The sequence below is a fragment of the Triticum aestivum genome, chromosome 2B (genome assembly GCF_018294505.1).
Source record: "Triticum aestivum cultivar Chinese Spring chromosome 2B, IWGSC CS RefSeq v2.1, whole genome shotgun sequence".
NCBI classification, from domain to species: domain Eukaryota; kingdom Viridiplantae; phylum Streptophyta; class Magnoliopsida; order Poales; family Poaceae; genus Triticum; species Triticum aestivum.
In genome coordinates, this window is record NC_057798.1 from 505,977,752 (window position 1) to 505,991,469 (window position 13,718).

The 13,718-nt window shown below is 45.8% G+C and overlaps 1 protein-coding gene across 1 annotated transcript; it reads right to left on the reverse strand.

Moving 5' to 3' along the window:
• Positions 1-8,384: 8,384 nt before the first annotated feature.
• On the reverse strand, positions 8,385-11,712 carry LOC123045721 (protein FATTY ACID EXPORT 1, chloroplastic). Its single transcript, XM_044468897.1, has 7 exons — positions 11,521-11,712; positions 10,893-11,105; positions 9,795-9,999; positions 9,069-9,236; positions 8,928-8,974; positions 8,811-8,851; positions 8,385-8,719 (listed from the first exon to the last, which is right to left on the reverse strand). The coding sequence occupies exons 2-7, from the start codon at positions 11,043-11,045 to the stop codon at positions 8,632-8,634; spliced, it is 702 nt and encodes a 233-aa protein (XP_044324832.1). The 5' UTR covers positions 11,046-11,105; positions 11,521-11,712; the 3' UTR covers positions 8,385-8,631.
• Positions 11,713-13,718: the final 2,006 nt, after the last annotated feature.

Genomic DNA, 13,718 nt, shown 5'->3' on the forward strand with positions numbered 1-13,718 from the left:
AATGCTCGAACCACTCGGAACCATTCTGATGTCCAAATGCAACCTTCCAATGTATGAATCTTTACCTCTCGACCATTTCGAGACTCCTCGGCATGTCCATGATCTCATTCGGGACTCCGAACAAACTTCGGTACATCAAATCACATAACTCATATTACAAATCGTCACCGAACGTTAAGCGTGCGGACCCTACGGGTTCGAGAACTATGTAGACATGACCGAGACACATCTCCGGTCAATAACCAATAGCGGAACCTGGATGCTCCTATTGGCTCCTACATATTCTATGAAGATCTTTATCGGTCAAACCGCATAACAACATATGTTGTTCCCTTTGTCATCGATATGTTACTTGCCTGAGATTCGATCGTCGGTATCATCATACCTAGTTCAATCTCGTTACCGGCAAGTCTCTTTACTCATTCCGTAATGCATCATCCCGCAACTAACTCATTAGTCACATTGCTTGCAAGGCTTATAGTGACGTGCATTACCGAGAGGGCCCAGAGATACCTCTCCAATACACGGAGTGACAAATCCTAATATCGATCTATGCCAACCCAACAAACACCTTTGGAGACACCTGTAGAGCACCTTTATAATCACCCTTTTACTTTGTGGTGTTTGGTAGCACACAAAGTGTTCCTCCGGTGTTCGGGAGTTGCATAATCTCATAGTCTAAGGAACTTGTATAAGTCATGAAGAAATCAGTAGCAATGAAACTAACACGATCATAATGCTAAGCTAACGGATGGGTCATGTCCGTCACATCATTCTCCTAATGATGTGATCCCGTTCATCAAATGACAACACGTGTCTATGGTTAGGAAACATAACCATCTTTGATTAACGAGATAATCAAGTAGAGGCATACTAGGGACTATATGTTTTGTCTATGTATTCACACATGTACTAAGTTTCCGGTTAATACAATTTCTTGTCAAGTGCCGTCATCTCCTCTATCATAGCTACCCTCCATTTTGGGTTTAACTTTGCCTCCTGCCAGTCCCGTGGTAAGGGTCCTACAGAATCCAGTGCTGTGATAAAGGATTTATAAGAAGGACCAACAATGTCATAAGAGACATAGCTAGAGACATTATATGGATCCAATTTAGAGGGCAACTTCCCAGCCTCAGACCATGGCTGCTTTCTATGAACTATTAGAACATCAAGGTCATCATATTGAGAAGATATGTTACCACTGTACGAGGAAGGTCTGGAGTCATTAGGTTGACTTTGAGTGTCATCTTGTTGGTCAGCTTCCCGCTCTTACTCATGTTGTTGTCCATAAGCCTCAGGTTTAGGTTCAGGATCCAACACTTGCATTTGTTCCTGGGTATGTCATTTTCGTGTATACACCTGCATCTCCCTTTCCTCGTTTGGTTTTGTCCATCAGAGTGCTTCATTTGATGTATCATACTTCTCATCCTTTCTTTGTTCTTGTTCTGCTTCTACAGGGATTACCCCAATTATCATCCCTTTTGATGTTGCGTCACCGGCTCCCTCTTCCTTGTCTCCCCCTGTCCCACAATCTGCATCTAACATGTCATCGGTAAACAAATCAGGAAACACATCCATTAAATTAGTTGGTTCCCCATAAAATGGTTCATGTTCTCTAAATACCACATCCATACTCATGAACATTCTCCTTTTCGAAGGACACTAACACTTGTAACCTTTCTGCTTACTAGAATACCCCACAAATATACACTTTAATGCCCTTGGATCTAGCTTACCAGCTGAAGGCCTATAATCCTTCACAAAGCATGTACATCCAAATACTTTTGGTGGAACCACATATGTAGTGTTTCCGGTTAAACATTCGATTGGTGTCTTATATCCAAGCACCCTGGATGGCATCTTGTTCATCAAGTAGGCCGCAGTCATGACTGCTTCACTCCACAAAAACTTTGGAACATTCATGGCAAACATCATACACCGAGCAATCTCTAGGAGACGCCTATTCTTCCTTTCTGCTAGTCCATTCTGTTCAGATGTACCCGGATAGGTAGTCTGATGGATAATTCCGTAACTTGATAGATATTCATCAAGTTATCTATTCACATACTCGGTACCATTATCTGAATGTAGTACCTTCACACATGCATAATATTGGGTCCTAATCATATTATGAAAAATCTCTAAAGCATTCAAACACATCACTCTTATGACGCAAAACATAGACCCAAGTAGTTCTAGTGCAACAGTCAATGGATGTAACAAAATAGTGGTAACCATTTATCGATGTCACCCCACTGGGCCCCCATACATCTGAGTGTATAGTTTGTAGAGGTACATCACTTCTATTATCAGATGACAAATAAGAGCTCCTAGTTTGCTTTCCAAACTGACAAGCATCACATATTAGTTGTTCCTTGCTAATTTTACAATAAAGATTAGGGTAGAGTTGACCCAGAGTGGCAAAAGATAGATGTCCCAAGTGGCGATGTTGAAGTAGAAATTCTTCTAGGGGTGAGCACACCGTAACAGCCACAATAGGGAATATCTTATTATCCAAGTAATATAACCCACCATGCATGCTCTCCATCCCAAGCTTTCTTCCAGTCCCAAGTTCCTGAAATATGCACCAAGTGTTGGGGAACGTAGCATGCAATTTCAAAAAAAAATCCTACGCTCACGCAAGATCTACCTAGGAGATGCATAGCAACGAGAGGGGGAGAGTGTGTCTACGTACCCTCGTAGACCGAAAGCGGAAGCGTTTGACAACGCGGTTGATGTAGTCGAACTTCTTCTAGCTCCGACCGATCGAGTACCGAACATATGACACCTCTGAGTTCTGCACACGTTCAACTCGATGACATCCCTCATCCTCTTGATCCAGCAAGGTGTCGAGGAAGTAGATGAGTTTCGTCAGCACGATGACGTGGTGACAGTGATGTGAAGTGATCTGCGCAGGGCTTCGCCTAAGCACCGCGAGAATATGACCGGGGTTGTAAACTGTGAGGGGGCGCCGCACACGGCTAACAGTTGATGTTGTGTCTTCTAGGCACCCCCTCCCCACATATATATAGGCTGGAGGGGAATAGAGGCAGTCAGGGGGCGCCCCAAGTAGGCCGAATCCTACTTGGGGTCCTCCCCAATTCGGCCTCCCCCCATTCCTTAATTGTCAGAGAAGAAAAGGGAAGGGGGAAGAGAGAAGGAAAGGGGAGGAGAATCCCTTCTTTCCCTTCTCGCACTCGGCCTCCTTCCATAGGGGGTGCACCACCCCTTGTGGGCTGGTGTGCTCCCCTCTCATGGCCCATATGGCACATATCTTCCCTCCGGGGGTTCCGGTAACCCCTCCGGTACTCCGATATGTACCCAATACTCTCCGGAACACTTCCAGTGTCCGAATACTATCATCCTATATATATATATATATCAATCTTTACCTCTCGACCATTTCGAGACTCCTCGTCATGTACGTGATCTCATCCGGTACTCCGAGCAACATTCGGTCACCAAATCACATAACTCATATAATACTATATCGTCATCGAACGTTAAGCGTGCGGACCCTACGGGTTTGAGAACTATGTAGACATGACCGAGACACATCTTAGGTCAATAACCAATAGCGGAACCTAGATGATCATATTGGATCCCACGTATTCTACGAAGATCTTTATTGGTCGAACCGTTATGACAACATACGTTATTCCCTTTGTCCATCGGTATGTCACTTGCCCAGGATTCGATCGTCGGTATCTTCATACCTAGTTCAATCTTGTTACTGGAAAGTCTCTTTACTCGTTCCATAATACATCATCTTGCAACTAACTCATTAGTCACTTTGCTTGCAAGGCTTCTTATGATGTGTATTACCGATAAGGCCCAGAGATACCTCTCCGATACTCAAAATGACAAATCCTAATTTCGATCTATGCCAACTCAACAAACACCTTCGGAGATACCTGTAGAGCATCTTTATAATCACCCAGTTACGTTGTGACGTTTGATCACACACAAAGAATTCCTCTGGTATCCGGGAGTTGCATAATCTCATAGTCGAAGGAATATGTATTTGACATGAAGAAAACAATAGCAATAAAACTGAACGATCAATATGCTATGCTAATGGATGGGTCTTGTCCATCACATCATTCTCCTAATGATGTGATCCCGTTCATCAAATGGCAACACATGTCTATGGTTAGGAAACTTAACCATCTTTGATTAACGAGCTAGTCTAGTAGAGGCTTACTAGGGACACGGTGTTTTGTCTATGTATCCACACATGTATCAAGTTTCCGTTAATACAATTCTAGCATGAATAATAAACATTTATCATGAAATAAGAAAATATAAAATAACAATTTTATTATTGCCTCTAGGGCATATTTCCTTCACCAAGTAGGAAAGAATATAGCAGCACAATTCAATTCTTCAGTAATACAGCTGGTCGATAAAAGGTTAATTGGAAATGCGGGGACATGCAAGACAGAAGAAAGTGACATATTTGGACTACACTTGACCATTCCAGACCCCACAATCGCTTGAGTAGAACCATCAGCTAATTGTACACTTTCCTTTCTTAGATTAGAAACATAATTGTAAAAATCCTTATTAGATCCAGCCGTATGTCTAGATGCATGAGAGTAAATTAACCATTGTGCCCCTGTTGTAAAATTATCACTACATCCCATAATATAAGAGTTGTTACCAACAAAGTTGGCTGGCGAAGATGATCCTTGTGTCTTCGAGGGCCGCAGATCACAAAGGCTCAAATTCTTTAATTGACGTCATTTCTCTAACTCATCGGCGATCATCTCGATGCTCACAGTCCTAGATGATTCTTCAGCAACATTAGAAAATGCGTGCCCTTCCTATTGACCGCATACCTCTTCCACGACCACCACCATGTCCATCAAGCCCGCGACCACGCCCTCTGCCATGCCAGTCCATGCCTCTACCACGACCTCCTCCTATTAGTTGTGGGCAGATAGCCTTCAAGTGTCCTAGCTGACCACATTCAAAGCACTTCTTCTCATGAGTATTTGTTCCTTGTCTTGGATAATTACCACTCTCGGCGGCAAGAAGAGCCGAACGTCTTTGTGACACACCTTGGGCCACGGGTCCTGTTGCCTCCAATTTCAACCTAGTTTTCTCGCTTATAATTGCATCAATTGCTTGCTCTAGACTGGGCAACTTCCCACTACCATAAAGTGTTGGTATCCTATTCTTGAACTTAGGATGGAGACCATTTAAGAAGTCCCTAACATGCCTTATTTCAGTCCACTTACTATGTTTCTCAACACATTTCCCACATTCGATCTCAACTGGATCATAGTAATCAAGATCACTCCACAACCTTTTTAGTTCTGACATAGATTCCACAACAGTCTTCTCACCCTGGCCTAGCTCATGTAGTTCCTTTTGAATCCTACATGCCAACATCTCATTCCCTACACCTGAATATGTCCCTTTTAGGAGCCTCCAAATTTCTGAGGCCTCCTTGATCCTTTCAACTTGCTTTGCAATATGAGATGATATTGAGCTTAAAATCCAAGCTCTCACCAATGCATTTGTTGTTTTCCACTTATGGGCCTCTTTTGAATTTTCCTCCATAGGCTTCTCCACTGTTCCCAGTATATACCCCTCAAGGTTCCTCGAGATCAAGATGGTTTCGGCATGCTCTGCCCAACTGGAATAATTTTCCGCACCCTCTAGCTTCACATGTGGCATTTGCAATGGGTGAATCTCTTCCTTGGCTTCAATATCTGGTCTTGAGTTTCCAGCCTGCTTGCTGATGGCATCAAAGAGCTCTGCACTTCTCATCCATAGACTGAAGCACAGCTGCAAGTTCCCCGGCTGCAACTGCCACATGAGCATTCACATTTTCTCCCATCTTGCAAGTTCTTCAGGGTCACACTATAGTACTGTACAACCCTCAATCACTACCTCAAAGCGAGTAATCTCCCCTGTGAATCAATCCTGTAGCCTACCTTCTAGCTGCACCTCAACTTTGCACCCAAGAACCAACTCACCACTCTCACCTTCACCTGAATAAATCCTACTCAACCCCTCAGCAGCAGCTGTACTACACCCTCCTGGGTACCACTCACCTCTGTCTCCAGTCTGTTGGCTATTTTGCCCTGCTCCCAGCTGGCTCCCCTGAACCACCGCAGCCGGCGCCTTCCCTTGCTCCACTACAGCGGCCGCCGGTCCTCTGCTCCACCGCAGCCAAGCACACAAACAGGCAGCCCCGATATGATTCTCTGCCGCAGCAAATCAGGCCCCAGAACATGTGCCTTTGCCTTCCAACACTCAGCGCCATCAATCTATGCGATTCCGGCGCGAACCCCCGGCCTGCTCTGATGCCATCTTGTAGATCCTGGGTGAAGCTCAGGTGAGAGGAAGGTCATGGGAGAGGAGGAGAAGATTTCTCTGGAGAATGCTATCTCTTTCATTCCCAGCTGTGAGATGTATATACATGTGCTTTTATAGTTTTCACCCTCTACATCCCCACAATTACAAGTAAGTCCTACCAAAAGTTGCTTGGGACAAGCTTGTTCTACCAAAATAGAAAGAAAGGTTCGGTTTCAGAGACATGAGGGCCTTCAACCAAGCTCTCTTGTCCAAACAAGTGTGGCGGTCACTAGATCAGTTGTGACAACCTTTGTTCACCTTTGTTAAAAGTGAGGTACTTTCCCAATGGCAACCTTGTTGATATCGTGTTTACCAGGAATGCCTCTGTTGTTTGGAAAAGAATTGAACATGGTCTTCAACTGGTGAAGAAATGCCTCATCTGGAGGGTTTGGAATGACACAACTATTCGGACCTAGCAAGACCGATGGATTCCTAGGGGACCGTCATTCCGCCCTATAACCTCAAAGCGACAATGTAGACTCAATAGAGTTTTGGATTTTTTTGGCTAACAACGGTGCCTGGATTCCAAACTTATTGAACCAACACTTTTATCCTGCTGACGTGGTGGTTATTCGACAAATTCGTACATCACCTAGATTTCCTCGCGTAGTAGCCAGACCCCCAGAGGTGATTTAGTGTTCGCAGTGCATATAAACTTGCGATGGAGGCACACAAAACTCTTTCTCGCCAGAAGCCTCGAGCTCTTGCCTGATATTTACCGAAAGTTGTGTGACTTGGTCTGGCAAGCAGTTGTGCCCCATAGGATGGAGGTCACGACATGGAAGGTGATCTCCGGGGCACTAGCTATACCATGCCATGTAAGTGTCGCCATCACCTAGCTCGATGCGCGACATGCCCACTGTGCGGCAAGGCAAACTAGGATACATATCATGCTCCGGTAACATGTGATAATGCAGCTATGTTATGGGATTCGATGACTAAAGTCTGGCCTATACCTAATAAGGAACAAGTTCTATACACCGAAGAAGAATGGTTGTTAAATTTTTTTTTTGCACTGCATTCAAGTGGCATTTGAGATATGATCATCATGTTAATATGGAGGATTTGGAACCTTCAACATGGCCTGGTTCACGGTAAAAAAAATCCATGAAAGCTTTGATGAGTTTCTTATGTAGCTATTTTAACTCAGTCCACAATATATGACATCTCATAACCGAACACATAATCAAAGGCAAGTCTCTTGTTGACGATATTGCTAATGGTGCAGAGTATGAAGGTTCTTCCGCCGGTGCCCCCAGGGACATCGCCACCAACGGATTGGTTGGCTTTATCGGTGGATGGGTCTTTCTCCTCAGAGGATGGATCAGCAGGAGCGGGCATGATCTTGAGGAACAACGGTGAGATTATTTTTGCTTCATGCCAACTTCTGTTCTATTGCAACAATGCTCTCGCTGCGAAGATTCAAGCAATAATGATAGGAATGTTGCTAGCCCTTCAATAGTCTAGCCTTCTTGTTGTGGTGTAGTCGGACTCAATGATAGCTCTCTTCTATGTTGATGCTTCCCTCGTCAAATCACCATTTGGTAATCTGGTGAAGGAAATCAAGAATCGAATGGTAGAACGGGAGTTTAAACCGGTTGATATAGCTAGATCCCAGAATAGGTTTCACATTGTCTCGCTAATTATGCTCGTACGGCTCACAACACCGCCTGTTGGTTGCAACGAGGCCCCCAATCCATTCATGATTTTGTATTAGCAGATTGTAACCCTATGGCCATGGAATAGAACTTTGTGATTATCCGCAAAAAAGAAAAAGAAAAACAGCTTGATAACTCGTGTGTTCCCATTAAAACTCTACTCCCGAACTATTGTTTCGCTCATGCAATGGAGCAGGTGGCTTCTGCTCATATTTGCTACCCAAAGAATCATCGCCTGAATACACGACCAAATCGTTCAAAATTCTGCCCGTTCTACGTATCAAGGCTATATGTTCAGTGGAATATCAAACGTGTTGTTGTCAGGTGATCCACCAAAAAAGTGCGTCAAGAGGCAACTGGTTATCCTTCATCATGTTCAAGTAGCCGAAAGAAAAAATGCTCATCAGGATCATTACAACCATCCTGCCAGTATTATTTGCTCGATGTTCCACCAAAAATCCAAGAGCTCGCCACAAGCGAACCTAAGACTAGGAAACCTATACAAATATAGAAGACAAACTCTTCTGTGCTCGTACTCGCAGCATTTTATGGAGCACAAATGTCAAATTAAGCTAGGACAGAAAGGTATGCCTGCTCCCTGGCTCTACGATGATGGTGCCAGCGCCAACTTCTTGGGTGGTGGGTTTCCTCCAGCAAGCAGCACGTACGCATAGAAACAAGCCATCGCAGTGCTGTACCATTTTGAAGAAAGAGTAACAATACATCAAGGTCTTCTATTTCCACGAGAAAAATGAAGGGGGTTATACATCAGCAGTAAGGTACCTCAGTGAAGCGTAGAAGCCCCAAGGAAGAATTCTATTTGTCTGCAAGACAGAACTATGATTAACTCACTGTTACGGAAGGAATGATCCATAAAAACAGAACGTTCACGGTAGTTACCAGTAAGTATGCATGGGAATACTTCCATGCAAGGACAGCAGAAATTGCTAAAAGGGAGCAAATTGAACATGTCAATAAGCAAACATGTAATACAGAACAAGCAAACATATAATACACCAAGAATATGGAATGTTATCTCACCTGCTTGGCCCAATATAAACAGGAAGCTGGATCTTCCACTCCTCCAAAAGTTTAAACTGAGGGTACCAAGAAGGAGCGTAGCAAGCCCAGGTGCAACACCTAGGACAAGACTTACAGTACTCCTAGAGAAGAAGTAGCCTAGAAGCCCCATGCAGAACAAAAGACCACCTGCACTACCAAACGAAATTATTTGTTATGCAGACACATCCAAGCTAACAGAGTCGATGTTTTCAGTGCTACTATCTACCGGATACCATTCAAGCCTGATGGAACCGTTAACGTAATAAGGAACATTTCCTGTTTGAAGTATGACTGCAAAAGAAAGCACTCATGACATTCTCATTTTCGACTGGTTTGGGATTATTTATCATACCTATATAGCAAGGGCAATCTGACATCCGTAAGGATTTTTGCTCTATAAGGAAAATTGTAGCTTTTCTGAAACTTGTAGGGTCAATCAACACTCTAATAGTAAGTTTGGGTAATTATGCAGTGAGAAGCTCATCTTTACTTTCAAACAGTTACGACCTACAGCTTCAGTTTCATTAAGAAGCTGAAAAATAAAATCGATTTACAACATACTAGTAATTCTCCTAAACAAGAAACTGGTATGGGCAAAATTACGCTTATCAGGAAACTTCAGCGGCGGAATTTTACATTCACCCACATGATTATTCAATAAAAGAATGACAGGATTTTGCCTTTGTTGTAAAAACAGTTACTTACCAAAAGGAATCCCAAAACAAAAATCATGGATCTTAGCACTCCTCTTTGGGGGAGTCACATCTTCAACTGCTTCTACATGTTCGCCTGCTTGATCTGATCTCGAGTTCAACTCTTCAGTCCGAGTGTTCTCATTTGCACATTTTGTTGCAATTTTGGCACTAAAACCAAACGGCTTCCCACCCACTCCACTGGTAGAAACTGAAAGCTGAGGCAATAAAATATGTTTAAAAGGTAAAGTCAACCTTTTTATTTAGTTTTACATTATTTTCTCTAAGAAACAAATCTTCTGGTCATTATGCCCAAGCTAATCTTGTGGAAGAGCATGGCCTGATGCTGCAGGAAATAATGTAACTTTTTGCAGAATATTATAACACCAAAATGCATCTCAAGACATGTGTCCACCAAAATGCATTTACTACCAATGGTGATTTGTGGCCTATATTATTCACCTTATAAATTACAACAGAACAACTAAATCAGCTTAGGTTCTCATCTCTAGGTCCTCCCAATAAGAGCAGAAAACACTTGACTCTATTAAAATTGGATAGCTTGATCATGTGATTATACTTGGTCCATGCTAGCACATCAGAGCACAGGAGTAGGCAACAGCTTCAACTCTTCATGAACCCGACTGGTACAAGAACGATAACACTTAAAACTACAGAAGCATGAATTCAAATGTTTATTGTTCCAAATTTCTACAAGCAGATTCACCAACCAGCACCGCAGAACCATTTTCTCGCCTCTTTGTGATATAATTTTCTTTAGACAAGGTGCACAACACCATCAATGATCAAATTGCCAGATGCGTGCAAATGGAAAACTCCCCTGCTACCCCTACTAAATTGTCAAGTGCAACTGTCAGTGTTGTTTCATAGTGCCTCAGGCAGACTGTACATAAACTTAATATTTTTCTTCTTTATGAAAATCACATGACTGTTAACTTTTGCATAACAACCAAATATTCTAGTGGTCAATGATCAAGAACTTGCAAAACAACAATAACATGTTCTTCAGATGAGTAGAGTATCAACCAAACACAAGAAAATATAACAGGGAATGAATAGATAGTGTTTACTGTCTGGATCGGGGTAATACCTTTAGTGAACCAGCGAGAGGGTGACGTTGCCACCGGCAGGAGGAGGGTACTCTGAAGGCTACATGCCTCTGAGCGACCGTGGCTGATCCACGGAGCTGCGCCGCCGCTACCGCCATGTGGGATTGAGACGGTGAAACAGGACTTTTTATCATTTGCCCTGAAGTTGGTGCAACCTTGATGATTTATTTGGCCAAATTGGTGTGCCACATGCCCTGAAGTTGATGTGCCAATCAATGAGTTCCGGACATGTGTTATACAAAATGAAGTAGTCACTTAAATCTAACCCCCACCCCTCTGCTTCTTTTCCACAAGCATATATGGCTTGCACCTGAACGGTAGCCACGCACCAGGAGCACGCGCTGGGGCAGCAGGAGGCTCAAGCGCACCTCTCTGTTCAGAGATATATGCTCACTTTCTCATATATTTTCTCCAGTTTTTCCACAAAAAATATTTGATCAAAGGAAGAAAAAACGGAGCTACTCCTTAAATTAGAAAAGGAAAACGCTAAGAATTTTTGACACAACATCTATGTCGAATAACGAGTTTCTCATCTAGGGTTTCAAGGAGGGGTTCAACCAATCAAGGAACTCGTAGGAGGGTAAAATATAAGGGAGGGACGGAGCATACCTTGCCGTCGCTGTCGCCCTGGCTGCCGGACTTGGACCGAGGTCGAGAGGGCGTCGGGGCAGCGACCGAAAGAGAGGGAAACGAGAGACGAAGAGGGAGGGTCGGAGGGAGGAGAGATCCCAGGATCTGTTCGCGGCGAGTCAAGCCAGGTGCCTGTGGGCAGACCTGGAAATTTACCAGGGGCGGTATGGTTATTTCAGTCATCCCAGAGGGTTAAAAAGTCTAGCAATTGATCCTCTGGACCAAATATTATCCAAGGAATGTGCCACATGACGGTCGTTAAAGTGCGACCTTTGTGCCCTCCTCTCCCATCTTCTTTGCCACGCCTGCTACCTTGCCCTGCTTCTTCTTTCCTCCTCATGTTTTCTTAGCTCATCTTCAACAGATGATAAAAGAATCTGCCGTGCCCAAAATATGTTTTTATGGTATTTTATGCTAAAAGATAGTGCTCCAACAGATGATATATCTTATCACGTGTCAAAATTTGCCCCCCGCCGCAAATTTGTAGCACCTGTGCGGAGCTTGAGCCAAAATTATTTTGGGGGGGGGGGGGGGGGGGGGCTCGAGGGGGGCAAACATAACTATTATAGCTGATTTTTAGTGAAAAACAAGCCTAATACAAAGGACTGTATGGATGTTCTCTTCTGAGCCGGATGGTGAGGAGGCGGCGGCACAGCCTCTTGGCTGTGGGCTGGCGCGGCGACAGGCGGCGGCGCCCTTCTGGCCAGATCTGGACCCTTTTGGGCCCCATCTGGGTCTGGGCGGGCCTGGCCGGCGGCACCGACGGACGGAGGAGCGGCTCGTGCGGGGAGTTGCGGAGACGGAGGCACGCGCACTGCAGCGCGGCAATGGGAGCTTCACGAGCCCTATCTGGCTCGGCCGGGCCGTGGGCCAGGTGTGCTCTCCTTGCTGCGTCCGGCCGGTGACCTCCATGGGCCGTGGAGGTCGTCCCCTCCCGTGTGGCTGCCGATTTTGCCGCTCATCGTTCCCGGTTGTCTCCTCTCGGCCTCGTCGGTTCCGCTTTGCCGCTTGGTCGTGTGTGACGGCTTCGACGGACGGAGGTGCGGCTCGTGCGGGGGGTTGCGAAGACGGTGGCGCGCTAACTGCAGCGTGGTGACGGGAGCTTCACGAGTCCTTTTTGGCTCGGCCGGGCCGTGGGCCTGGTGTGCTCCTGTTGCTGCGTCCGGCCGGTGACCGCCAAGGGCGGTGGAGGTTGTCCCCTCCCGCGTGGCCGCTGATTTTTGCCGCTCCTTGTTCCCGGCTGTCCCCTCTCAGATCCGTCGGTCTCGCTTCTCTTTCCATGGTGAGACGGCGGTGGTGATCTAAAGACCGTGGTGGCGCATGTTGGTGGGCGGCAAGATTGGTGGAGTGCGACGGAGCGGCCGGGGATGTGGATGTGTGGCGGACGGGAGAAATCCCTGTCGGCTTGGCCGGCACTGACGCGGTGACGCCCGCGGGCGCCACCGGTCCTTCTCGAAGGGCGCCGGGCTTACCTCTTCCACACGCCCCTCCGTGTACCGGGGGAAACCCTAGGACCAGTCCGGGCAACAGCGTCGGCATCGTCGCGTTCCTTCCTGAAGGTGTTGCTTGGTATGCGGCGGTCCGAAGTGCTAGGAGCGTGGTGGAAATTCTCCGGCGGGCGCAGCGGTTGCGGGTCACCATCGTTTTTGTCGACCCGACTCTGTTGTCATTAGTTTCTTTTTCTTTCTCTGTTATTTCTTTTGGGCTTGCTTGTGCTGTTTGCCCCAGCATCGGACTATCAGTTGTATCGTGTGGTTGCTATATCTATATAGCGGGGTGAAAGCCTATTTCGAGATGTTCTCTTCTGAGCTGGGGGGGCATGGCCCAGGTTGGCCCCCAAGAAGCTTCGCCACTACCTGTGCGACTACATAAAAAAATCAAATACAGCGCACCCACTCCCAACCATCAGACTAAAGTTTTTTGTTGCCTGCCCGCCGCCCTCCCGCGACTGCCGTCGGCCACAGAATAGAACTCCAATGTGCATGCTTCATCTCCCGCCACCGGTCGAATGCCGCCCCCCAACCACCACCACTACCCCTTGCTCCCCTTTGCCTTATTCTCTGCCTTCTCGGCCTTCTTCCTCAAGTGTCATCCTGTCCTCGTCCTCTCCACCTCCGCCTTCTCCGACCAGCTCGCTAAGCTCGAGCGTGTGCTCACCATCACGAGGACGCCGACGT